The sequence below is a fragment of the Amblyomma americanum genome, chromosome 6, assembly GCF_052857255.1.
Source record: "Amblyomma americanum isolate KBUSLIRL-KWMA chromosome 6, ASM5285725v1, whole genome shotgun sequence".
In the NCBI taxonomy this organism is placed as follows: domain Eukaryota; kingdom Metazoa; phylum Arthropoda; class Arachnida; order Ixodida; family Ixodidae; genus Amblyomma; species Amblyomma americanum.
The window spans coordinates 37,207,925-37,235,876 of record NC_135502.1 but is presented as its reverse complement, the minus strand read 5'-3'; the positions used below and the strand labels follow the sequence as shown (position 1 = coordinate 37,235,876).

The 27,952-nt window shown below is 48.2% G+C and overlaps 1 protein-coding gene across 9 annotated transcripts in view; it reads left to right on the top strand.

The window, feature by feature from the left end:
* zfh1 (Zn finger homeodomain 1) overlaps window positions 1–15,740 on the top strand; it is a 653,856-nt gene extending 638,116 nt beyond the window's left edge. For all 9 annotated transcript variants that reach the window (XM_077669117.1, XM_077669116.1, XM_077669115.1 and 6 more), the window contains 3 exons: window positions 4,454–6,271; window positions 7,266–7,458; window positions 8,642–15,740. In XM_077669117.1, coding sequence (XP_077525243.1) covers window positions 4,454–6,271; window positions 7,266–7,458; window positions 8,642–8,844 — 2,214 coding nt within the window. In that variant the 3' untranslated portion in view covers window positions 8,845–15,740. The remainder of the gene's footprint in view (window positions 1–4,453; window positions 6,272–7,265; window positions 7,459–8,641) is intronic.
* Window positions 15,741–27,952: the final 12,212 nt, after the last annotated feature.

Genomic DNA, 27,952 nt, shown 5'->3' with positions numbered 1-27,952 from the left:
GCGCTAAAAATTGCATTTGTCGAGTGCGTATGCGTGAACAACTTGAGAACATCGCTTTATTTTCCGCCGTCGTTCCTTCTCATTTTCTTGCCGTGGTCACTATATACGAACCCCAAATCGGCGCCAGCCGCCCCCGAAGGAAGTTTTTAATTTAAAACGAGGTCACGCGCAAGAATGTCCGCGCGTTGAAACGTCACCCTAATACCAGCGACACATAACGTCACACAGTCTCCATAAATGCTCCGTTCTCCTCTCTTTTATTCTATTATTCCTTCCCCACATGCGCGTGCTAATGTATGCACACATGCGTCAAAAATAGCGGAGACCACCACCACGATGTGCTTCTCGAAAACCTGGGCTGCGCCCCCCCCCCCCCTTTCACTCCCCCTCTCCCCGGTCGTCGTCGTGATGGGCTGCTAAAGGCCACCCGCTGCTCAAAGGGACCCACCGGCAGGCCTCTCCGCGCGAGGTCGCCACCGGCGTTCCGCCGAAAGGCTCTGCTAAGCGCTCCCAGATGTGTCTGGGCAGGCAGCCTGGCTTTTACGTGGAGTCCAAGATGCACGTTTTCTGTGTGGTGCAAGCGACGTAGCCATCCTTGTAGCTCGTGTAGCACGAAAACGTGTCCACCTGGCCACCGATTGCAGGGTTATATGCGTGTACCCGGGTCTTAACAACCACGGAAACGGCTGTTACCGCGATTGTACCGTCGCTGTGGCAATGCGATGCAGGTGGTTAGTGCGATGCATGTGGTTAGTGCCATACGGGCCGCAAGGGTAGAGGAAAGCGCTCTGTTGGGGGACGCGACGCAGTTATCATGTTTTGCAGCTATCTTTAGATCTTCCTAAAGGCAACACTCGGCGCTCTTTGCAAAGTGAGCGAACGGCAGATTGTAGAGACACCTGGCGCGTATGGGGCTTGAAAAACAGCAGGAGCGCCTGTGGTCATTGATATGAGACCCGCAGTGTTATGTGGAAAGCTGGTCTAGTGTGATCAGGTGGCTTTCTGCGCGCGCCTGTTTGCTTAGATGCGTGGTAAAGCCGTACAGCTGTAGGCTGGGCGGTTTGCTTTTACTGTTTTTCCCACTGCACGTTTTCTTTATCGTGTCTTTTCAGTGTAGCTGTCGTACTGCTTAATGTTTATTCGATGTACTTTTCAGCCTATTGAATTCCCAGCTTTAAAAGAAAGTTGGCTATGAATTTTTTTCCATATTGTAGGCATACTTGAGTGTTCGCTGACTATAATTATTTAGTTCATGGCATTTTAAAGACCACGCATTTTTCGATTTTGCTAGCCTCTAGGCTTCAGTGCCTAACGCAAGTGAGCATAAAGACGCCGTTTCAGGTGGGCGTGAGAACAGTTTTACCAGCAGCTAAAGCGCAGTGAAAGCATGGTATTTCTCCGTGGAAGCGCTCGCGCATTGAGGATTAGTTCCATGCATTTATAAAGTACTAGACCTATCAGCTGAAGTTTATGGTGGCAGAGATAAAACGGTTCCTTATTTTCTTCCTGGGCTATGCCGATCCAGTTCAGCGAAATTAACCCACGCCCTCGCGTACCTGCCCTTCCGTTATATCGCGAGAAAAAAACCTCGTCTATCCATTTAACGTCACCACTACCGCCACCATGCACGAGTGCCGCAACCCCATAATTCGCAAGTTTCAAAGCGAGTCTGGAGGGGTTGCATCCGTTTACGTCGCCTTGTTTCGTTCCATGCTTCTGTAGTTCCATGACTCTCTCGTTCAGCATCGGGGCCGACCGCGCTTGGTGACAGCAAGTGTTTAGTTTATTTCTGGTTAGGTTAGGGCGAACTGACCCGAGCTTCTCTGCGGCAGCGAGTTCTCGCGGGTTGCCCACGGCAAGAGGGAAAAGAAAAGGGTGAGAGGGGCAGTCAAAGGTCGGCCGCATGACGGCAGGTGCTTCTACCCCAGGAAATGCACAGCAGGCGGCACGCCGCTCGAAGGCACCTTCTCGAGTTTGGCCGTGTTGGCATCGCTGGTCGGAACGAAGCATACCCCCACCGCCCCCCTCTTCAAGAATGGCGTCTCCCGTTTCCTTCTCTGCAGGAGGGTGTTGTCAGGGGCAATGGGAAAGCTGGGAGGGTCAGAATATAGAGCTGTGGCCTAAGCACGAATGCCGCGTTCGGGACGGTCGGGGCTGTACCGAGTTTCCCGTCCCATTGCTAGCAGCGATTTTGTGCCTCTTGAGATAACGGTGCACGCTGCGTGCACGCACCTCTATACTCGCCAACGCCGCGTTTTACTGTACGCGCGCTATCAGCTCACTTCTGTTATCTAATTCGTTTTCCATTATGTACCCTTCTTTCGCCGTTATCATACAGACGTTTATGTTAGTCATCATAAAATAGCTGTTGCTGCTGAGCTTCCCTTTAGCGTTTCTTCTGCCCATCTATCATACGCGAAGTGCTGTTGGAAGTCTTTTTAAATCTTTATAGAAGTGACACACACACTCTTCTTCGCAGCGAGGGCAGTATAGCTCGCTACTAAGCTAGTTAAAGCGACGGCTCTGTGAACGCCGATTAGTGAGCTTCGCGGGCTTCTCAGCTATTTTTTTTTTTTGATCTCTGAAGCGCACTTGTCCACGTGATGCTCAGCGCAGAGAGTACAGTGGGTTCCATGTTTTTTTTATCACCAGCCGGAAAATCCAGCATTTCTCCTCCTTAAGCAAAAAAAAAAAGCAATTACATAGAAAAAAAGCAAAGACAAGAGCATGCGAATTTCTTGTCGCAGCCCGCCGGCCTGTCGGTTTTTCCTTCTGTCCTGAAGTTGCTGTCGTCCTTTGTTGTTGCCAGGGGGCTGCCACCGAGCGTTCCTCTTTTTCTTTCTATTTTCGTTTTTTTTAAATCTAGCATCTTTGTCGGCTCCCGGAGGCGGGGGGGGGGGGGGGGGGGGGGGGGGAGGGGGGTCGGTGCCTCCCCATGGATAGGTGGCGCGGCGCCGCAGCCAGGTTCCCCGCCGTGTCCTCCGTGGAGGGCTGTGGGGAAGGAGGGTGTCCGTCTCGACCACGTGCGCGTTTGCCGCCTTGCCTTCGACGCCCCTCCTTTCAAGGACGGGCTTCGACTTTGCAGGCTTCCCGCTGTTCCTGACCTCCTCCAAAGCACTTTCTTCTTCCACTTGCATTACTCTCTCTGCGCTCCTATGCGTTGCTTCCCGTTTGAGTCTGGGCTCGCTTGGACGAAGCTGTTTTGCGCGGCTGAGCTCAAAGCGCTTTGCTCACGGACGGGGGCAGTCACTGCCGCAGCATTTTCTGGAATAATGTGCGCGCGTGGTTGGCCGTGCTACCTGCTCAATATGTATCCGTGGGCTGCAGAGGCTGCGTTTGGAAGGACCGCCGGCACGGGTAGGTCGGCTGTTCGGTTGCGCGGTGTTGAGCACAGCGTCTCGAGTCCGTAGGAGCATCAAAGAGGACCGTTTCAGTACCAGTGGTGGCGCAGGGCCTTGAACGTCCTTTCAGAACCGACGGTTAGGATTCACGACAGCGAGGAAACGTGAATAATTTATGTTCATACTTGCTGTCACATATTTCGCGCTGGCCTGCCTACCTTTATTTCTGCGCGAACTTTTTTTGCGTAGTTTGTCACTAAGTGTGAGCTCAGTTGAATTGATATTTATCACGACGTCGCGAGCCTTGCTGTTCTTGCGTATATCGGTAGCAGAAGGAGAGTACGAGCTGTATACTTGATGGATATACAAATCAGATTTTCTTTCAGCATTAGATACATTGATACTGAGGGCTGTTGACAAAAAGCCACACAAATGGCTTGACGAGGTCCACTGCCCCATGTACTTGGCATAGGCTGACATAGCAAGAAACGATATATAGCACACACTGCGCACATGCGGGCAGGGAAAGTAAATTAAAAAAAAAGGAAAAGTATAAATGCGCAGAAAAAGTCGGCTTATACAACACTATTTAAATGACTGGGAGAAAGGAAACAGCACTGGCTTTCCGTAGTTCGAGTGCGTGGAACTTCCCACTCTTTCAACATGCGAGTGCAACGCTCTTTTCTTCTTTTTGCGAGATGGGGAACTGTTTTAAAGAAACTTATAGCGCTGAAGCGTGTTTTTATGAAGCTCAGATTTTGGGATTAAATTGATGTCATTAAAGGGGGGTTTGGTATGGCAGCTCTGGAGAATTAGTTACAGCATGGATTGCTTTCTTTTGAACGTTATTGATGCTGCCTACGGCTGTCATGTACTATAATGTGAAAAACACGATCATTTGCTGTTTCTGTTGTGTATTTTCTAGCCAGGTTCAATAAATGTGGACTTCATTTCACTTTTGCCGGTTCTGGCGCTTTTTGGTTGCGACTTCAGGTAATTTCTAAACTCTGTGTCTGTGCGTATCTGAAGTTGAATACAATTAAACTTCATTTTGATGACAGCCGTTGTAACAGTGCATAGACGTGAAGAACCCTTCTTTTTTCACGCCACAGGTCCGCAAGATGGACACCAAGGCAGCGCGGAGCCGCGCTGCTAACGGTGCCAGCTGCGGCGGGCAAAACAATACCTTCCGCCCCATCATTCCAAAGTTCGGCGCCGGCGGCGAGGTGTCCGTGTCTCCGCTGGCGGGCTACCTTCAGGAGCGCTACTCGTTCCCGGAATACACCCCGCTCTCCCCTTCGTCCTCCGGACAACCGGGCGTGCCGTCACCTTTCCTGCCTCCATACACTTCACTGACGCTGCACCATCTGCTGGCCGGCCAGTTCCCTGGATCGGCGCTTCCGCCCCAGTACCATCTCCCCATGCCGCCGTCATTCAGCGAGGTAGCCCAAATCCTGCAGGCCAGCAGCGCCGCCAAAGAGAAGGTCTCGGCGCCCGTTAGCAACGGCGACATCAAAGGGTCGCCCGCCGACGCGGTCAAGAGGTTCCTCGAGATGGTGGACGCCTCTGTTGCCAAGCGCAGCAACGGGTCACCGCCTCCGCCCAGTAAGAACGGCCTGCTCCCGGGGCTCCTCGCCACCGCTCCTCTGTCGCATCCAGGCAGCCGCGGCGAAGACTCTTCTAAGCGCGACTACGCGTGCAGCCATTGCAAGGCGGCCACGTTCGACAACATGCTGGCCCTGTACCAGCACGAGCAGTACTCGTGCAGCGCAAGCCGAGACGTGAACCGCAACCTCTACTCCGATCCCAAGGGTGCTCCTCCTCTTCCGCCCAGCAGGGAGTCGGGGCGCGAGTCGTCTGGTTGGAGCGATACGACCTACGATGACGACGACAGCGGCGACGATGGCGAGGGCGGTAAGCGATCCCGGCCGGACACCATATCGGCCAAAGGCGAAATGCTGCTCGAGGCTGCCTTCTCCATCCATCCGGTGCCCACTCGCAAAGAGCTTACCAGCCTCGCGCACGAGATAGATTCGAGCACGAGGGCCGTGCGAGCCTGGTTCCAGAGCGCGGCGGCCCGCTCGCGCGCTCCGTCTCGCCAGCTGTCGTCGCCACCATTTGGTACGGCTCCGGGCAAGCCCGCCGTCAGCATCCGCTCTCTTCTTCACGTGCCGTACTCCTCACTTGACGTCCCGCTCAACGGTGCTGCGTCTATGCATGACGGGACGCCCTCGGATCCTGCCCCGGCTGAATCCGAACAGCCGCTGGACCTTTCGGTGAAGACCGTCGGAGGTTCTGGCTTCGCAGCGCACTGGAGCAACGGGGGCAGCGGCGATCCAGTGGAGTCGGAAAACGATGGAGAGGTGCTGAATCTAAGTCAAAAGTCTCCTCGGACGTCGACGCCTCGGGAAAGCGACGCCGTGTTCCTCAATGGTGACGTCCCGCACCGGCGAAGGTCCTCACCCTCAACGTTTCCTGGTCCGCTGGTGCCCTACAGCGCGTCGGAGGGGTTCAGGGCTGCCATGCTTCGCTCGACGGGCCATTTAATGCCCTCCTCCGCGAACAAGCTTCTCGCCCTGTCGGCGCTCAAGGACTTGAATTTCGAGGCACAAGTGGACCGATTCCACGAAATCTCCTTATTGGACAGACACCATCACGGCTACCCTTCGGCTCCCCAGGAGCCTAATTCTGTTGTGGGGTTCTTGCTGGCGTCTCCTCACGCAGCGCTTTCTCCGCCCACGAGCGCTGACTTTATGCGTTCCTCGACGTCTTCCGACAGCCGGGACGCCACCAACAGCCCTCCCTCGCACGGGGCCCCTGGCCTCAGAGATGGCAAAATATTGCCGTCGCCCTATTACCCTGATGGTGATGACCACGGCAGCGGGGATCCTGGAAGTCCCAGAAATTACCGCAAGAGAAGCTTCAGACAGGTGAGCATATCAAACCTATTAATGTGACAGCGTTAGAAGGCTCTTGGGAACAAAAGACGTCATCGTTCTTAAAATTTGCCCATTCGTTGGGGAAAAGTGTCGTCACCAGACCAGAGCATTCCCACTTGACTATAGGGAAGTGATGTCTATTCCGGTAGCTGCTAACACCATCCCATTGACAACAAATGATGGTATTAGGTTTCCCTGTGAGTTTATTTTTCTCAGCTGATATGTTTTTTTGTCTATATGTGCTCCTGCAGCTTTCTGGCATTCTATAGATCTGCAGATTCATGAACACGAATATTTTGACTGACTTTTGAATGCCCTGTTCACTGGTTCACTCAGACATGAAGTAATCACGTTTAGAAACTTATACAGCTAAGCATTCTTTTTGTATAATTTACATTTAACCTAGAAAATTGTTACACAAAATTTGTTGTCCATATAGACATAATGCTTTCATCGATAATTAAAAGAATAACTTTTTTCAGGCTATATAACTGTTTTACAGTTCGGCTGTTGACTTCAGTTGAGCTTGACTAGCATGTGGCACAACTGTCTGGTTTCATATCAGTTTTATTTCAAAGACACTGTTCAGGACTAATATGCAACATGAGAGCTGACTAAGGTGATAGAAAGGGAGGAAATTGCCAGTGGGCGGATATTTGAGTTAAGTTTAGTGTGCTGGTGTGTGCCATCTGAAAAGCACCTGAAAGTATCATTTTTGTTTTTGCTGACTAAAATATTCTTTGCTGAATGCAGAAATATTAATAATATGCCGCCCTGCCACAATAGCCGCTTGGCGGCTGCTCAGCACAAAGCTTATGTGACACGCTGTTGGCTTTAGTGAGGAAACTTAAATTCCTCTCCGGATGCCTCTCAGTGCTGTTGCTGCTTCTCAGTGCTTATCGATGTTGGTGTTCCTCTGCTGTCTAGGCCTTGAATTCCCAGCCAAAACTGCTACATGACTGCTACATGTTTCCTTCGTGCACAGGGTGATGTGGAGAGCCTGGCAGACGAGGACAGTCCGTCAAATGACGAAGACCCACGCCAGCATAGCTCCAAAAAGCGGAAGCTGTCGACTAAGGGTGACAGTACGTCAGAGGAGGGCATGTTCTCGTGTGACCAGTGTGACAAGATGTTCAGCAAACAGAGCTCACTTGCCAGGCACAAGTACGAGCACTCAGGTGAGCAATTGCCTGTCTTTGTGGAGCCTGACATTTCCGTAGCACATTACTGATTTTATACCTTTCGACCTCATCAGTATAATCATCACTATCATCATCATCACCAGCCTGACTACACCCACTGCAGGAGAAGGGCTTCTCTCATATCTCCAATTAACTCTATCCTGTGCCAGCTGCAACCACCTTATCCCCACAAACTTCTTACTCTCATTTGCCTACCTAAATTCTGCCACACCCTGCTATGCGTTTCTTTTCTTGGTACCCAGTTTGTTACCTTTAACGACCATTGGTTATCTTGCCCTTGCTTTACATGCCCTGCCCAAGCCCATATCTTTTTCTTGATTTCGGCTAGCATGTCTCATACGTTTGTTCCCTGACCCACTCTTCCTTTTTCCTGTCTCTTAAATGTTACACCTATTCTTTCCATAGCTTACTGTGCTGTCTTCAATTTAAGTTGAGCCTTTTTTCATTAGCCTCCATGCTTCTGCGCCGTAGGTGAGTACTGGTAAGATGCAGGTGTTATGCACTTTTCTCTCAAGGGATATTGGTAAACTGCCATTCATGATTCCCATGTGCTGAGGCACATGCACAGTGTGGTCACCTTGTGTGCTTCGTGATATATATTTGAACTTAAAGGGGCTCTGAAAGGGGCTCTCAATAAAGTTGCGGTATGCCTAGGATGTTAAAGGACACTGCTTGACAAATATCTTCCAGAAAGAATTTTTTAAATGCATTTTTCGGAAGCTGAGTTATCGGTAGTTAAAATTTAAATTTACGCTCTTTCGTTCCTTTCTCTCTCTCGTGACTCTTGCACACTGAAATGTCAGCACTCCCCCGCCAGCTGCCGACATGCATGTGAGATCTCCACGGGGCAGAGCTTCCAGCCGCAGCCATGCATGACTTCAGTGGCCTATGCTCTACATAATGCGAGCGTATTATAGCCAGTCTTAAACACCCTTTTCAGGGACCGTTTAACTCAACAACATGGCTATCAACTGAAACTGCACCTCTTATTTCAAAGTGCTTAGCAGTGTCACATACTGCTCTGTCTCGATGTTTATTTCCTCTGACTTCTTTAATTTTATTCCCGTTTTTTAAGGCTGTCTATTTTTATGCCCAAATTCTGGATAGCGACAGTTTTGTGCTGTTTACACATACAAACACCTTCCCCTTGACTGTGCAGGCCAGCGACCACACAAGTGCGACGTCTGCGAGAAGGCCTTCAAACACAAGCACCACCTGACGGAGCACAAGCGGCTGCACAGCGGCGAAAAGCCATTTCAGTGTAAGAAGTGCCTCAAGCGCTTTTCTCACTCGGGCTCCTTCAGCCAGCACATGAACCACCGCTTCAGCTACTGCAAACCCTACCGAGAGAATGGCAAGTAAGGGCGCTTTGCCACGGCACTCACTCCCTCCTCCACAAGAGCAAGATAAAAAAATTTGATAAATGGTGAACGCGTTGCTGCAGCCTCTCTTGGAATGCAACAACTGCGTCGCCTGCCTGCCCATAAGATTCATGTACTACGTCAACATGAATTGCGGTGTTGGCCTGCAGTCTGCACAAGCAAGAGGGTGTGGATCAGATGCCGCGTGCAAAGATCAGTGCACTAGTTAACGCATTCCAAGGAGCGGATGGGTTGGGCTGAGCAGGACTCGAGAAACAAAAAAAGCGGCTGCTCTACTCCGTCAACAGTGTTCTTCGTGTGTTCAAGGTTTCGCGTCAGCTTCGTTCTACGATGTGCGCCCATGACCGTTTTTCCACAACGCCGCCGTCGTGGGTGTATCGGGCCTGAGTAGCGGTGCCAAGCTGCGGGGAGAGCGCACAGCTCCGCAGGAACATGCGTGGGTGTGCTTTTGAGACTCAACTGTGGTTGCCTACGAACAGTTTGAGTGGAAATAATGTACTTCGCCGGAGGCACCAGACGACGCAATTCGTCCTGTGGCTGTGGTGCAACGGATCGATTCCGGTACGACATGTCAACGTGCAAATAGACTCCAGTGTGCTCTCCTCTTCCTCCTCCTCCTCTATCAGCAGTGTGGCTTCTGAGACTGCTGGTGCTGGGAGAGGGACTTCAAGGACACGTGCGCGCGTGCTTTTTGTGAATGAGGTGCACAGGGCAGTGAGTCCTTTTCCAACATCTTTCCACGAACAAGCAAAGGCTTCTCCATTCGTGGGTGGCACCCACGACTTGCCGCAGCAGCTTCACGGGATCAAAAGAAAGTGTACATTGAGAGTGGACACCACATTGCCTGATGGCATGTTTTGCCAAAACGGACGTTGTTAAGACTGTGTATGTGTTTTTTTTTCATTTTATTTCTCAGTGTTCATATTGCTCTCTTTATCTTCGCTGAGACATCTAATGTAAAAGTTGTTTTTATGCTGTGCTAAAGTGTTGTACACATGCTGTTCTTGGGCGTTCCTTAATGCGCGCGGGACATTTGTGTGAGCATCATGCGTTGGTGTGTGTGCGTGAGTGTTCACTGTTTACCGCGCTGTAGCAGTCTTGACATCGCATCGACAGAGTAATTGTTCATGCTGCGACTGTAGGCTTGTGAGGCGTCCTATGCGAGTCAGCTGCTCGCCATTGCTCTGTTCCTGGCATATTCTCAACTTCGACGGCCTCTGTAGCGCCTTCGGAGCTATGTTTGAGGGAGATTGTTTTTATAATTTGAAAGTACTCAGTTGATCATTTTCTTTTTTCTTCTTATTCTCATGCCAGCTTGTTAATCTGCATCATGTGTTCAAATTTGCGATGCTTGGGTAGAAGCTGCGAAATTGTACCTGGTTTTTTATATTTTCTAACTGGAAAAAAGGAAAAAATTCTGCAGCTCATACTGCTCGCAGATCACACTGGGAATTTGCATTTCAACAAGGGCGGTGCAAACTTTGAAGCCTGTGGCTAAGGATAACTTAAGCTTCCTCAAAGTGTTTACGCTAAACATTTCTTCCATAGAGCTATCTATGGCAAACAATGAAACTGTACTCTTTCTTTGCATTTGCTTGATTTTGCAAACTACTTACACAACTCGAATTCTTACGATCTTTGTATATTAGGGAGTTTACAACCTTGGGAAATCTGTCGCCTTCACAATTTTTTTTTCACTTGTTTCATTGCATTGTGTGACATTTTCATGGCTTGCTGAGCCTCTCGCATGTCATGCCCTTGTCTCATGCATATCTGTAGCTAGAGCAAACCAAAAGGATCGCACCGCAAAAAATCTGCTTGACACACCATAGTCATCATGGCACGACTAGTCGTTTTCGTCATCGGGATTGACGTGCAATTTTTCTGAAGCCAAAGAACCCAGAGAATATTATTTTTGTCCATGCTTCGCCAGCCTCCGTATTGTGTCTTGCCGATAAGCACATGGAGTCACAAAGAGCTTACTTTATATTCCGTTTCCGTTGAAGCGCTACAGCAGGTGGTACGGAGGAGAGAAAAACTAGCATTTAGTGGTATGCAATCAGCTCGTGTACATAGAAGATTCCGTTTTGCCTTACTGTTTTTTTTCTCGTGTTCTGCTTTTTCATTTTTTTTTCAGCTACTCGTTTCACAGGCGTAGTGTGCAGCAACACTGCGTCGTGTTTGTCACATACTCTCGTGAATGTGTATAAAGGTGAGGTGAATTTAATGCGACAGCACAGACGTGCAGCCCCGCGTACGCAATGCAATCTCAAAGCGCGTTCTTCACATGCCATATTTGAAGATATATAAATATTATATAAACATATATATTATATATATAATACATGCACACACAAAGATTCTGCCAATTTACGAGAACAGAAGGCTTTCCACTCCCTTCTTGTTTTCTCACGTTCGCGCTTCCGTGTTGCGTCATTTGTTCCATGGCGTGGAGGCTTCTGTCAAACACTTCTAAGTGATTGTTCGCAAAAGTCCAATCATCCTCGAGTACTTTCTCTCTTTGGCACTTAAACATATTGGCATTTGGAAAGTTATGTTTGGGAATAATCTTTACAAAGTACCTTTTACTGAATTTGACCTCCGGCTGCATGGTTCTTTGGAACCGAATATACTGAAGAGCAACTTGTCAAATTTGATGCTTTGTTTTTTTGCACGCAATTTCAACGGAAAAGAGCAATGCCAGACCATGGTTTTGCAAACTTTTGTTATTCAGTATAGATCACCTGGAATCACAGAAACCTCTGCCTGGGCACACATCGCCACTCGCATTTTTGTAAATGCCATTGTATAATCTCTCTGTTTGTGTTTCTCGCAAATCTCATATGGCTAGTGCGTACCAAAGAAGACCTGGTGGTTAGTCATGTACTGTCGATGACTGCGGCCACCCTGTACATAATACGCAAAAAACAGAGAAACGCTGCAGTGCAAACTGACGTTGCGGCAAGCTACGTTTCTTCAGTATTGTTTTTTATGTGACTTATGCTTTAGTTATTGTTTTATTTTTGTTTTTTGTACGTGCCACGTGAAGATGTGACTGTAGTACTCTTGCACCCTCGTTCAGGCAAGCGTCGCGCTCGTGCAGGCCCCTCGGTGCATACAACAAATAAGGCTAATGTTTTGGGTAGTTTTCTCTCAGTTATCGATTGCCGCTTGGGCAAAGGTGCCGTGGAAACAAGCGGTTGACCTAAGACACACTACTGTGTTCCGAAACGCCACTAGTTCATTTCTTGACTCCATTCATGACTTAAGTATTTCTTCCATGTCGTAATTACTCACTCCCGCACTTCCCTTGAAATTCGAGAAGTGCAAAGTGGGTGTTCGTTTTCCTCTTAAGAACACTTTTCAAGTCGCAGGCAGTCTTCGCGAGCTTTACTCTCAAGATAACTTCGCCGTATTCTTACAACAGTCTTGATTTTCTGTTTTTCACACCTGAAATATTGCAAGCCATAGTCTTCATTGGCAGTTGGATCTTATGACGGCGCTGTCGAGATTTCACCAGCGATTCGTAGACAAAGTTTGCTTGGCTGCTCTCGCTCTGTCCCATCGTCCTGCCATATTATTATCGCTTCATCCCACGCAGTTCTTTGTGCAATATGAACGTCAACTAAGTCTGGAAAGTAATTGGCAGTTATAATCCAATGCTAGCCTAGTCGAGGAAGAAAACATGAATCTTATTGCTCTGTGCTGTTCATTTTGTTATTATGTTTTTAGCATACTGGAGACATATACCGGTTTACTGGACGCCTCCTTCACATGCATAGCAACATGAGTGCGGTCAGCCGGGGCCGCTGCGCTTGCGCAGCCGGCATCCGTTAAACCGGTATACATCTCCACTAGTACGTCTCTGATATGCCAAACACATAGCTGTCATACGTGACTTTACCCGCTTGTGTTTTACCCTGGCGCAAGAAGCGCACTGACGTACTTAACAGCCGGCTCCAAATTTATGTGACCTAACAGTGAGCCGATTAAAGGGCCTCTGTGATTACTTGTATGTTGAAGTCACCATAAAATAGATGGAAAGAGGTATTAGAACCAACCGTTAAAAAGAAAAGATAAACAGGGGCGCAAGAAGTTTGGAGTCGGCTGGTAAGGCGGTATGGGCTGCTGCAAGCACGTCAGAGCTTTGCGAAAAGTTAATGGAAAAAGCATAAAAGACTTGGAGATAGATTCGAAGAGCATTTTTGACAGACATCAAAGTTCCATCTCTGCATTGCTGTCATTCATTTCAGTTTCTTTGTCGTTAGGTTTGTTTCCGCGCAGGTCGCAAATTTCTGTTTGTCTCCCCCCTAATCAAATTTCTATTGGGCGTACAGATTGTAGCCTAATTGATGAGTGTACCTAGTCACTCTGTATTATAGTTGATATTCATTTCTTGCCCCATCCGCATCTTTCATTTTGTTTCCTTTGTAGTGCTTCTGTCAACCCAGTGTAAGGTTAAAGGTCAGTTTAAAAGTAAGATACAAACACTGGAAACCTTCAGGGAACACCTCCCTTTCTTCTTTCACTACCTCCTTTATCCTTCCCTTACAGCCCAGTTCAGGTGCCCCTCGAGAAGTGAGACAGATACTGCGCCATTTCCTTTCCCCAAAAACTAATTATTAATTATTATTATTAACACCGATGCAAGGAATTCTTGCCCTGACTAAGCTTCGACGCATCTGTTTAGGTTAATACTTCTCACTGGTGCTTTTCATGAAACTTCCTTACTGAAATGTTCCATATGATCAGTGCGTATGAAATCTTGGGAAATCTGGAGTCCCTATGTTATGGGAAATATACAGAAACCTGTATGCTTCCCATATGGCATTTGAGATGTTATTCAGGGTTCGCATTAATTTCGACTTTTTCATTGAGTTGTCCATATAGTCCAAATAGACTATGTTCCGCATCATCGAGCTATACGGAATCTTTACTTGGAACGTTTCTCCAGGGTACAGTCTTTCTATTTGGCTTATGCTTGTTTTGCTCTCAGGTCCCGAGCTCTGCTGTTGTAATACAAAGGTCTGAGTGTGCTTTCCGTTCCTGCAGTTGATTTTTGTTTCTGTCCCAGCTTTTTTATTTGCTAGTCTGTGCTTTATAGTGTTATGCGGTTTGAACTCGTAAAATCCAATGAGAGAGCTCTCTTGCTCATATATTGCTGTGTTATTTCTCGAGCAGAAGTTTAGTATTACCTGAGAATAGTATACATGCTGTTCCTTACGACATGTGCCAAAAAGAAAAGCCTGCGAGTTTCTTTATGCCAAAGATAATTGATCTTGTGATGTTTTGATTACGCCGTTCCGAAAGCTCTCTAAAGAACGGTGCAAGTATTTCTGCAAAACCAAGCCAAACTTTGTTACTGGGCCTGTTTCGATAGTGCTCGGCTCTGGAGACCTAATTTAGGGGTGAGAACAACGATGTGTGGTGATCATAGAGATGTGCCAAAGTGGATAGCTCCGTTATGCTTGGGTCTGTTCCTAATTGCCGTGCATGCGGCTTTTTGCTGGGAATTCTGTCATGGTGCAGTTCTGTGAAGCGACATCGAGTGCTGCTCAAGAGTTCATGCTTTGTTTATGTGCACCTGTTCACCATGTTGGATCATTACTGCAATGTTTTTTATCTGGTGAAGTCACGAGATGTTCTAGACTTAGGCAGCGTTGCAAAAATGCCTACATTCTAGAGTAAACAACTGCGCTACTCGGGCTTTTTTGTGTCTCAGAATTGATTTTAAACAGCCCGATCAATACTTGCAATATTTTCATCCTAAATATTTTTTTCCAAACAGAGTTTATCTTTTTTTTTCTGGGATCATACCGGGAGCTTCTCTCAGCAGCACTTGATATTACTAACGCAAAAACGAACGCTCTCACTTAACATTGCAGTGTGCTTATTTTATATGCGCTGCATTTATGCTAAGTCATTTTATGTGCCCTTCACTAACTCCTTCTTTGGGCTTTACGTAGACACTTATATTACCTCATGTTTTTCTTCACGAAAAAACCCTCTAGGCGTACTCCCGCTGAAAAAGCCGTGGGGAAATTTCCTCCATTTCCCCCTGCCGCGGACTTGCTTATAGAGATTTTTATGCCCCTGTAACCACTCGTTTCTTTGACGCAGATGCAGTCAGATGCAGATGATTTCACGTGCATTCATATTTCATGCACCACTTGTGGATATTTCATGCACCACTTGTGGTGGCTACCTGCGCTTTGAGACTTTCTTCAGAGGTACAGGACGACAAGGGACACTTTTCTGATTTGATCTGTGTTTTGCATTGTATTTTGGCGCCGTTATATTTCAGTGCAGCTGAGTAGTTCTGGTGTAATTAAAACTTTCTGCAGGATTTCTAAAAATCTTTCCACCGTCCACGCGCATCGCAAAGGTGAAACTTAAAACTTATGTTCCTCATTGGCTGCACTTAAATGCCTTGTGATTTACATGAAGCGCGTCACCAGTTGTTAAAAAACTTGTATGCTTGAACAGCCATCTTTGTATGCCTGTACTGTTATCGTGATCTATAAACTACACAAGAAAAGCGAAGTTAAGTGAACTTAAGTGCAAGGAAACTGTGGCTGAGAGCAATTGCTTCCACTTGAGGCCTGAACCCTTCAAATCTTTGCACTTTACTACCAAAACGAGTGGTTTGTTTTTACCTATCACGATCGGCAATGGCTGGTGTCTCGTCATTTGCCTTGACTGCTGAAATTGAAAATGAAACACGCACAAGGTGCAAGTGCGTTGCCGAAGTTTTATTCTTGAGTTCTGCATTACCTGTGCACAAGAGTGCACTGGTTTTTAATTTTTGTTGTTTCATTATTTTGTGTCGTCTGTGTAAAATTTATATTTTGTATAAAGCTTTTTGTTAACAACTGATCCCAATTGTGTGGAGTCTCGATGGTGCATGCGCTGCTCTTGTGAATAGACAGAGCACTACCAACCAGCAGGTGTCGGTTCCTTGCTAAAGCTGCTAATGACTTCGCCGAGATGGCGCCACCGACCATGGTATTGCGGTTACGCGCTGCCTACAAGCTGGTGGTACAGGGGTCATCGCTAAAGCCCATCAGTAGACACAGCTACTAAACTGTTCTCCTCAACTACACGGAGCGAAGCAATACTTACAACCCGAAAGAGTCCGCAGATGTTTGTATGGTGCCGAGATGCCATTTTTATAACATATACTTCCTGAATTGAACCCGCGTGTGATCTTCTACGCTTAAGTTTGGATTCAGGTTCATCAAAATTTGTTTATTGTAGAGAGTGGGGTATGCCCAGTCGGCCCCACTCAAGTACCCGAGGATGCCAACTTAAAAAAAAAAAAAAACCCTGGTCGTCGAGAGCAGATTGTAAGCATTAAATGCAGTGCTGGAAAGTCACAGTGCATTCTAAGATGGCTCTTAGATATTGGTAGCCGCCGCACTTGAGTAATGAGGAGCGTCGCGCACCAGCCGCCTTTCTTTCCTTACCTTTTTCTCTGCGAGGGACAGCGCGCTCGGCTTGGGCGCTTTTTATGGATGGCGAAAAGCGCGACCAGCGCTCGTCACGTGCCGAATTGGAGGAGGTGATGCCAGTGTGGTGCGTGTTACACAAGGCACCTCCGCTCCGTCGACCGCCAAGTAGAACAAAGTAGAGCTGGTTACTGGCCGTTATGATAGATGGCGCCACGGGACCGGGGGCACGTGAAAAGCGGAGAGTGCGCGCTTTTCTCGCGCCCCCGGTTCCGCGGCGCCATCTACCATCACGGCTAGTAACCAGCTCTAATTTGTTCTAGTTGGAGGTCGACGTAGCGAAGGCGTCTTGTGTAACACGCACAAAGCGCGCTCTCCCCTCGAGACCGGGACCCGCCGCGTGGCTCAGTGGTTAGCGCGCGGCTACTGATCCGGAGTTCCCGGGTTCGAACCCGACCGCGGCGGCTGCGCCCGTGTATTGTGCGATTTCAGTGCACGTTAAAGATCCCCAGGTGGTCGAAATTATTCCGGAGCCCTCCACTACGGCACCTTTCTTCTTTCACTCCCTCCTTTATCCCTTCCATTGCGGCGCGGTTCAGGTGTCCGCCGATATATGAGACAGATGCTGCGCCATTTCCTCCCCCTCCCCCCCCCCCAAAAAAAAAAAACAAACCAACCTCGAGACCGGCCGTGGCTTTACGTAATGCTGGCAACACACGTGCCGTTGTCACCTCGCTCTCAATGTTATCAAGGGACTTTAGCTACAGTGAACTAGTACTTTCTAGTTCACGGTACTTTAGCTCTCAAGTGCCACCGGGACTACGCATGCGCTTCTCGGGCTGCGAGACGGAACTTAAGCTACCTCGCTCCGCGAGCTTGCTTCGCCCACTCCGGGACTACGAAGAGATTTTGTTGACGCATGCGCCGCTCCGGTGGCGGCGTGCCGGGTAGGCGCCAGATGGTGGTGGAAAGTTTCGCCAGTGTTAGTTCTGGTTCGTCTTCGTGTTCTCCTTCGTTCTAGTGCCAAGGCCATCTGCGACGCGCCGACATTAGGAGCTATAAGCATTTCATGCTTAAAAAGACAGAAGAGAACGGTGGAGAAACACGACTTAACTCTTTCTCTATGGTGTGAAAAACGAACACGTTTTGTAGGTTTTAGCAGTTTTAGTTAAATATTTTTAATCCAAGAGCTATGACGTTTAAAATTTAATGCACATGATGAAACGAAGCAATCAAACACATTTCTAATACAATAAGCTTTCTTAAAGTTCTTAGAGGTTTCTTAAAGGTTTTTTTTTTTGCGAAATCGATGTTTTTAGGCAAAATTCGAAGAAAGCTTAGAAGGACGGACTTATATCCAAAAAGAACAAAGTTCAAAGAAGGTTTGGAATGTATGAAATCTCTGCTTATTCAACAGCAGATAGTTCAAGAAAAAAAATCGAAGTTCTGATTTGTACATTTTTTTTCTGGCTAGAAAACAATATCTTTTGCCCCGAAGCTGTAGGACGAACCCTGCTCAGTACAGACGGCGTGAAATCCCCTTTAAATGGTGTGGAAACCGTACAGATGAGACAACATTGGTAACGTCGAGACCTGTTTTAAACCTACCGCTGCGTCGAGCAAACGGACCCAAATGAGGAACTATAACCGATGTGCTGCCACGGATTTTCAGGACTGGTTCCTCGGGTCCTCTTCACCCTTTGAAGTAAAGGAGGATGGTGGAACAACATCCTCAGGGTTATTGCTACTTATATTGCCGACAAAATCAATCGCGAACACAGCTGGATCACAAGATTTGTCGCGTTTCAGGGTACGTACCACGCTGGCGGAGGCAATTATTCTGCACGCTTACATTACGCAGTTTGTCATATCCATACCTTTAGTTCAGCGTACGCAAACAGAGACGCAACGCTAACTTCTGGGGTGCCTCCATGCGCGCGCTTCGCCGCCGTTCAGGATGAGGACAACCGCGTTCGCAATTTTGTGGATCACTCCGTAGACAGCCAACGGATACTGCGCGGCTGGATGTAGATTTTTGCAAAAAAAAAAAGGGGGGGGGGGTGCACTGCGTTAAGAATTTGAATAAAGCACCGAAATAAGCATCGACGGTGAAAATGGCCCAGGGCTGACGCTCTATAAAATTTAGTTGTTAATATCCAATCGACGACGGCATTTATTGACAGCAGAAAACCATGTCCCCGCCAGCCGCGTCAGGACGTTTTGGCTGGCGGCTGAACGATGAATGATTAGAGAACCAGGCAGCGACGGTTCACAAGAAAAGGTGGCATATGGCGCACTCTGTTTTCAAATCGTGTTCTCAATCACCGGCTAGCCCATCTACAGACAGTATGCTGCCGAGCGGAGTAGAAAGCAGTGATGTCAGGAAGAGCGCAGAGAGGGTCAGAGATCAAACACGCGTTAATGGCGTCCTAATCGAAATCAAGATTCCAAGAGAAGGCAAGCGTAGCAGGGGGCGGCAGAAAGTTAGGTGGGCGGGTGAGATCAAGAAGTTTGCGAGCATACGGTGGGCGCAACTGGCAAACGACAGGGTTAATTGGAGATACATTGGAGAGGCCTTTGCCCTGCAGTGGGCGGTCAGGCTGATGATGATGCTGATGATTACTTACACTGCGCAAACACGATCAATCCGATGGCTGCCACTCGTCGCGCTTGATCTGCACGTAGTGGCTTCTGCAGTGGCTTCATGTAGTGCCCAGAATCATAGTAATACGTTCACTTCTTTGCAAAATTTCCCGGGTGCAAAATGCTGAGCGCATGCGAATAGTTTCTCTCTCGCTGAAGCACTGTTCTCACCTCCAAATAGTAGAGGTGACTAGGAGGTCGAATAGGACTGTCAAGCGCATCGTCCAGTTTTATATATAGCAATGCAGGTCTCATCAGCGACGCTCTTCATAAACTGCGTCCTCGTGTAATGACTGCAGCTCAGGATAAGCTTAGGATATTCTCCAGGTCGCACAGGCGAGCCCCTTCAGCACCGCCAAGGAGGTAGTCTTACCTCTGGTGTGTTTGCAAGCGTGTCGACAATAAAAAATACGGCTGGCAGAAGGTAAGTTCATGACCCACATGGCGGCGCTGAATCCACGCCTCTCAGACGCAAGCAAGACGGCCCTTCGGAAGTTCGCCACTGCAAGCGCTATCTGGACCATGGACGAGTGGAAAAATCAAAATTTTCCCGACGCATCCACCTTCACAACAAGCTGAGGCCAAGAGCAGCGTGTATGGCGTCCTGTCAATGCCCTCTACGATCCCAGGTACGTGCAGGAAGTCGCATCGAGGAGCCGCACCGCTGTCATTGTTTGGGCAGCTATGTTCCGAGGTAGAGTAGTGCTTTGCACCATATTGAAGAAGCCCTGACATAGGCAAGTTATTGTGACACCTTCGAATACGTCATGATCCAACGCGTGTTGGACGGCCCTTTTTCTGATGGAGAGTTTATGTTCGAACACGATCTGCTACCTGTCCAAACCGTAAATGTTGTTGATGAGCTCCTGAAAAACCGAAGAGGAGTCTCCCCAGTGGGTGCTCAGAAGGGCAGACCTTAGCATTGTTGAGGCAGAATGGGAGAATAAAAGCCGGGCTGTGCAAAAGAAGACTGCACAGTTCGTCCGCTGGTGAGCCATGGAGCGAGGTAGAAGAAGAATGAATACGCCTTCTAAATGAAGATAGTTTTGTCGAGAATCCGTACGCGTCGCTCCCGTCGAGGATGCACGTCATCGCCGTTCAAGTTGCCGTTACCCGCTACTAAGGGGTCAAACCGCTCCTTTATTTTCCTTATTAGTCATTGGAATTTTGTTCTCTCTTATTTCTTTTCATTTTACCAATGTAATCGTCGCAAAACTGAGGCTTGTTTTTGTTTCTTTGCTTTATATTTAAAAGACAATCCTCGTTGCTATATTTGCTCCCTAGGGAGTCCGGCAACGGTAGCAACGGCAGCGCGCTGCCGCGTCACTAGTGCTTCTGTGCTAAAACTCCCTATTAAAAATATCTCGCCGCCATATCGTACCCGGTTCTGCCTCGCCGATCGACGCTGATGCGCTCCGAAAGTGTTGAGTCTATGCCAAAAGCGTTTTTTCGTCCTTTCCTTTAAAGCTCTTTACTTCACCGTCCTTGTTAAGCCGCTGCGGTGGCTGAGTGGTTATGGCGCTCGGCTGCCGGCCCGAAAGACGCGGGTTCGATCCCGGCCGCGGCAGTCGAATTTTGGCGGTGAAATTCTAGAGGCATGTGTGCTGTGCGATGTCAGTGCACGTAAAAGACCCCAGGTGGTCGAAATTTCCGGAGCCCTTCACTACGGCGTCCCTCGTAGCCTGAGTCGCTTTGGGACGTTAAACCCTCCATAAACCAAACTTCACCGTCCTTGTGTTCTGCATACTCACTGGTTTGTTTTCTAGTTTTTTTTTTGTGCCGCTGTCAGTCAACGCTTTTTCTGTATAGGTATATAAATGCCTTAGCTGCCCACATGATATCGTCCAATTTCCTCAGGCGTTCTTGATAGAATATCTTACCGTGAGCTCCCCGCGTTTCGAACGATGCCCACTCCATATACCCCTGTACTGCCTCGTTTGCGGCTTTGCCGTGGGCACCTAGTGATAATTTTCCAACAGCTCTCTTAAAGCTAATCACGACTGAACTTCTGCACTTAGGAACAAAACTGCATTCCCGAAAGTAAGCCCTAGCACCGTTATTGCTAGTACTCCTATCATGCGCGGCGCAACATCTCGCAGTTATTTCCATATTATTTATTTGTACATAATGTATATAACCCCTACCCCTATCCTTTCTCACTATCGCACCCCCCTTTCTTTCCCTTTCCGTGTCCTTTTATTCCCGCTAGTCGCAGCTCAGGTGCTTCAAGTTCCGACGGCAGATGCCGCGGCTAGCAACATCTTTTCCTTCCATTCTTATTTTATTAATAAATAGCCACTAACAACCGTTATTCCGTTCCAAATACCTCTCAGTAGTTCATATTTGTTGTACCCCCCATACACGGCCGATCTTGAGTGAGCGCCCTCCCCTATAGACCGGCTGTTCTACAGTGTCGCCGTTCCACATAGTGTTCTACGTTTCATAATCGCGGCATTAAAACCTTGACAACATGCGCCATCTAGTAGCATAAACAAAAGTTGATGTAAAGTCTTTTTTCTCTAAAAGATGGCAGTACAAGTCTCAACAAAGCTGACTTGTTGTTGAATGAAAGTAACGTTGCCGGTGGCGCGCGGCGGTTCTTTTGTGCGTGTTTGTCGGTTGTGAGCTGCTTTCGAGTTATCTGTGTCAAACACGCATCATTCGTCCTTGGACTACAAAACGACCTCCTGCTTTTGCGCCACTTACCGCTGTGCGCAGTTCGAGAGGTAAGAGAGGTACTTTACGCTGAGGCGGCCCTTGCAACTCAGAAAGGAGCTCCTCAACTTCATCAATAGAGTTTGGGAGACTGGCGATGTTCCTCCGTCATGGAAGGTGGCACATGTAGTTCCGGTACTGAAGCCTGGCAAAGACATGACAGACCTTGCCTCATATCGCCCAGTGTCATTGACCTGCTGTGTAGGTAAGTTGATGGAGGAGCTGGTAAATGAACACTTATCATGGTGGCTTGAGGACAGCAAGGCACTGCCATCCTGTATGACAGGATTCCGCCGAGGTCTTAGTGCCCAAGATAGCGTCTTAGACTTGATCAGTCACACTGAACACCAGAGAGCTTTCGGCCTTTCCAGCTTGGCCATTTTTCTTGATGTTGCGAAAGCTTACGACAGCGTGCTTCAGAGCTCAATTCTAAACAGTTTGCAAGGCATGGGCATACAGGGCCATATGTTAAGGTTCATTTACAAGTTTATAAGTGATCGCGCGGTTCGTGTACGGTCAGGGAGTACGTTAAGCACCGAAAGGGTTCTATCACGAGGTGTGCCTCAAGGAAGTGTTCTTTCCCCCACGCTCTTCAACGCCGTAATGGCTGGCCTACCCGATTCGTTGAAAAAAAGATGCAGGCAAGTGCGTATGTCACTTTATGCTGACGACATCTGTATTTGGATTACTGGCTACCAACACAAGCGATTAGCCCTGGTAGCTCGACAGGCTATACTTTCGGCACAGGCTTACCTTCAAGGTGTGGGGTTGTCTTTGTCAGTGGACAAATCCGGCTTTATTCTGTTTCCAGGTGCAGGAAGACGTCAAGCGCGGTTGAAGATAGACCTTGGTCACTCTTGCATCCGTCAATTCAACCACGCGCGTTTCCTGGGCGTCATTATTGACTCCCGTCTACAGTGGCGAAAAGCTGTAGACGCGATTGTTTCATCTGTATCTTCTCGACTCAATGTGATCCTTCTTCAATGGTCAAACTTCATGAAGCGCTGGTGGTCAGCCGGATAATGTATCAATTACCTTTAATTTCCCCCTCGGCATCACAACTTGAGCGTCTCGAAGTTGTCCGCAGAAAGGGCCTAAGAAGAGCCATTGGAGTTCCCCAGGCGGCTGCGAATAAGGCAGTACTTCATGAGTCCCTATCGAAACCTCTTAGCCTTATCGCTTCTCAGAGACTATTAATGCACATTGACCGCTTAGGAGAGACGGTAGCTGGGCGATCCCTTCTCCAGTGGCTCTGCAAGAGATATGAGTCGAAGGCTTACTTGGCACTCAATACTCTTAGTTCTTTAGGCATTAATGTCCGAAGGCAAAGGAAACGGTTGAAACCCCCCTGGTCTTTTCCGACCCTCGACTGTAAGGTCACAATTCCCAATGTGAGCGCAAAGCGCAGCTCTCCTTTGGCAGCAACGCGTTCGCTTGTACTGGAATACTTGGAAACAGAGTATGCCTGCCATCTTCAAATTTTCACGGATGGTTCTGTGGACAAGGTCAAACAAGCTAGCGCAGCAGCTTTTTACATTCCTTCTTTGGACTGTAAGTGTTCCGTACGCTGTACTGCTGTCGTATCCTCCACAACGGCTGAAAGTGTTGCTATTGAGGCGGCTTTACGGAAGTTAGGGTCTTGTCCGGCTCAACCTGTTGTCATCCTATTCAAAATCTGCCCTTCAGAGGTTAGAGCGCGGATTCCCTACTGACGCCTTGTCTCTAAGCTCCCTGCGCTTGGTGCAGAATCTGCACAGCAGAGGCTTTACTCTACATTTCCAGTGGGTGCCCTCTCACATAGGAGTCAACGGTAATGAGGTGACAGACAGTCTCACCCATAAAGCTCTCTCAAGGATTCCATCAAAAAAAGTACTTCAAGATGGGAAAAGTCTCTGCAGGAAAACGGTGCTCGATCACTTCAGTACCCTGTGGAGTGCGTCCCACAAGCCATGTGTGACCAAGGGACTGAGAAGATCTCAGGCGACCCTTCTACATCGAATTCGCACGGCCTCTGCTCGCACTCCTACATGGATGCATAAGACCGGCATAGCATCGTCTCCGCTCTGCTCTTTATGTGGTGTGTGCGGGGATATCGAACATTATATTATGTACTGCCCAGAGTACAACGCGGTAAGGCATGTAATGTTCGCTTCCTTCAAGAAGACAGGAACCCGTCACAGCACAGTGCAGGACATTGTCTACCCGAGTGGAAACCAGACATGCAGAAGGGAGGCTGCACGCATTCTTTTAACATTTCTGGAGAACACGGATCTTGTTTTTCAATGGTGACAGCAGGAACGGGCTATGGCCTACTGTGATTGAATGTGTGCGTAGATGGTGTCTTCCGGAGTGGACTACTTTATACTGTGAGTGAATGTGTGTATGGAGTGTGGCACTACAATGGCCTATGTTCTACTGTGACTGAATATGTGCATAGATGGTGACTTCTGGAGTGGACTGTGATGTGAACTGTGTGGATTGATTGTGTGCATAGATGGTGACTGCGGGAGAGAATGTGTGCTGTTATAAGCGACTGTGCGCTTAGCGGGGTAGATGCGGCATTGTTAATATCGAAGGGACGCTGCGGTGGAGCAATTGCCGGCAGACAAAGCAAGGCTAACCGCACCTGTAGCATTCAACACCTCAACCTCAACCTCTGAGGCGGCATGCGAGCTGGTTACAAGGTACTACATGTGACCTGAGGTAGAGGACGGAAAAGTGAACAGAAAGCGACACTACGCAACGTGCGGCGATTCGTCACCGCGGGAGGCGCCAGCTGCTGCGGATTGAGTTAGCTACTCTCAGTACCGGAAAGGACTTGCTGAGCGATGGACATTGCACGCGAAGTCTTGAAGCGATTAGGCTATTCCTTTACATTGTTAGTCCGAACGAGACCTCCTTCCAGAGACACGAAGATGTGCCTGATTTCGCCGTTCAGGTAAATTCGCCACCTTTGTTCTTTGTGTCTTAGTTCGTCCAGTAAAACTTCTCAATAGGTGCTCTCAAATGAAGCAACCAGGCCTTAGTCTCTATGGCAGCACATGTGGGCGTCCGGTGCTCGTACTATACCTCTGCATGTCAAAAAGATTTGTTGAAATCGGCGTCTAGGCTTTAATGCGAAAGTCTGTAAAACTGGGAATAAAGGCTGCGTTGTTTCTTTTTCACCGGGAGCCATATAGGTCACTTCGTTACTCGACTTAGTACCTCGTCTTCGTACTTTGTAACGGCAGGCGTGTACCGAATTCTGTTTCAGTCGAAATGCGGCAGCCGCGGCTGGGTCGAATCCTGTAGTTCATCCGTGTCTACAGGTGTTCATTGCGCCGCCTTGGGCGCACAGCACAATGCCATAGGATAGAACTATCTCAGGCGGCGTGTTCAGTGCCCACTTTCGCCAAGAAAGACAGGTATATTGTACTGTATCATGAGTATGGGGAGGATAGCATTATCTCCGACATATAATGATGGACGAAAATGTTGCTTTCAAGGGTACGACCTGAATCAATTCGCCGAACTCAACAGCATGAAGGGAGCGCGAGCACAACAGGTCTCTCGCCAGAATGCATAAACATGAAAAAAATAGTTCCGCAAGTTTATAGCGTCTTCTCAGAACTTCCGAACGTTCTTACCTCCTTTATTAGTTACCTCAAAACGATTACTAGAATGAGTTAGGATCGCCTGCTCAAGGCGTTGACCAGGATGGGTTGCCAGAGCGCATAAAGCTATTGACATATTGATCACTGATTCAGGTCGTACCCTTGAAAGCCACATTTTAGTCCATCATTATATGTCGGAGATAATGCTTTCCTCCCCGTACTCAAGATACAGTGCAATATACCTCGAAGAAAGGCGAGGTATATTGCACTGTATCATGAGTACGGGGAGGATAGCATTATCTCCGACATATAATGATGGACTAAAATGTGGCTTTCAAGGGTACGACCTGAATCAGTGATCAATATGTCAATAGCTTTATGCGCTCTGGCAACCCATCCTGGTCAACGCCTTGAGCAGGCGATCCTAACTCATTCTAGTAATCGTTTTGAGGTAACTAATAAAGGCGGAAAGTACGTTCGGAAGTTCTGAGAAGACGCTAAAAACTTGCGGAACTATTTGTTTCATGTTTATGCATTCTGGCGAAAGACCTGTTGTGCTCGCACTCCCTTCATGCTGTTGAGTTCGGCGAATTTTGACATGGGGAGGATTCCCTGAAAACCACCGCGAAGGTGAATGAGCCCTCTGGAAGAAACGTGGCTGCAGGAATGTCGGAAAAGCAGCGACGATAATAGCGTCCCCATGTGTTCGAACAGGTCATCGGGTGCAGCGACGATAATAGCGTCCCCACGTGTTCATTCCGGTCCTCAGACGACGAAGTACAAGATCAGTGTTGCCCTCTTCAGTCACGCTGGGGATGAACAATTGCCCGAGTGCCGCACCTTCGACAGAGGTTCCGCGTTTCGGTCATCAGAACAAGATCTTTCAACCCCTGCTGGGAGACAGCCCGCATTCCTATGTCACGCAGGCGCCTTCCTGTTCCACATGGGCGCAGTCCGGGCACACGTGCGCGCCCACCTGGAGGCCGCGTGGATGACAACATGACCGGGTCCTGTTCCCTTTCCCTCGACCGAGCTGCGAGAGAACATCAGGACCGCCCTGCCGTGGGTGGTACCATCAGTGCCATCGTGTGACTGGACATCATTCTTCGAACTGTATTCCCCAGCTAGGGATCTGGGGAATACGAAGAGTATTTAACGAGCTGCTGGTTTGGTACCAGAGGAGAGCCCCCCTCTTGAGAGATACCCCTTTGCTGGGAGAGACTCCCGACTGCTAAGAAGCTCTCTTTACTGAGAAGCACTCTCAGTTGCCCTTACTTGTACATTATGTAAATAGTCTTTGTATAAAGTTTTCCAAGTTTTCTTCCTCCGATCGTCCTCGTCTCTTCTCTGCCCAGTCACGCTCCCTGAATCCCAACAGGCCTGACGTCTATGACTGACGAGTGTTTCAGAAGAAGTGTAGGATCATATCAGACGTCAGCCTGCCTGTAATATGACGCTGTGCCACGCTGTGCTATGGAGGAACGCGATGCGTAATGTATACAGTGCATAGGCATAGTGGCGCTACTGACGAAACCTGTAGTAGTGTATTTTTCGAAGTAACTCAGGACAGGGAATTCTCGATGCTTTCACATCGTATTCACACCTGAATATTTTCCATAAGCATTCGATTCGCATTCCTTTCGGTTGTTTTGCTCTCCGATTCGTATGTGACATTCACAGCAAAGCTTCTTCATTAACATGTTATTTGGCTCCTACGCCTAAAAGTAAATGTGAGGATTGTCCTCATCCATGCGTAGTTAGTGTCAAAATGCCTTCGCATTTCTTCTGAGGCCAACCTAGCCTTCTATATTCATGTGTGCTTTTTTAGTAGTCGGAAAATGATGCCCTTTTTATTGACCTCGCTAACTTGCTAGCTTGCACAAATTGCGCGCCAATTGCATGGGACATGAAGCACGGAGTAATATGCCACCGCGGTAACATCCTCTACGAGATGCCAGCGCAAATTCAAGCTCTTGTTGATAAACGCCCGGCGGCCTTTTATTATGTGCTTTAAGTTTTTTTTTTTGTTATTCAATATCTGCGTGAATATGCACCCCAGGAAAGTTTATCACAGGTCAAAGCAGACGTAGCGGACCTTAGTAAGCATTGCGGTCTTATCGGAGCTCGTTGTAATCCGTCGAGTTGTGTAAGACTAAATCCGGCCCCACGCACTGTCCTGGGATCCTCTGGCGAGATTTTATCTATTGGAGTAAAATAAGGAAAAAGGAAATCAGAACAGTAATTTCGGCTTAAGTGGCGGTTGGGCGTCCTGGAATGAGAAGCCCCCCTTTTAATAATAATAATAATAATAATAATATGCTTACAGTCCTTTGAAGAAGTATAGGAGCGATAGGAGTGCAGCCCCATCATCCTCTATTGTCTAGCAATATAGTCATCGCTGTTAAAAAAAAAGCTTTATGCATGCACCCTACAGCTGGTGCAACGCATCGACAAGCTGCAGCACAACCACGGAGATGACGCGTGCATTCTGAAATCGCGTGTTCTACCGTTTTAAATTATTAGCCCGGGCGGCACCTTGTTAAAAAATTCAGGGGGGGGGGGGGGGGCACTTTGTTGACCTAAAGTGCGGTGAGGCGAAGCCTTTAGCGCGGTGTTGCTGCTTGTGTCACTGACGTGCGGTTAAGATGTTAATTAAGTACATAATTCCTTGTGAATCTTAAATGCTGCA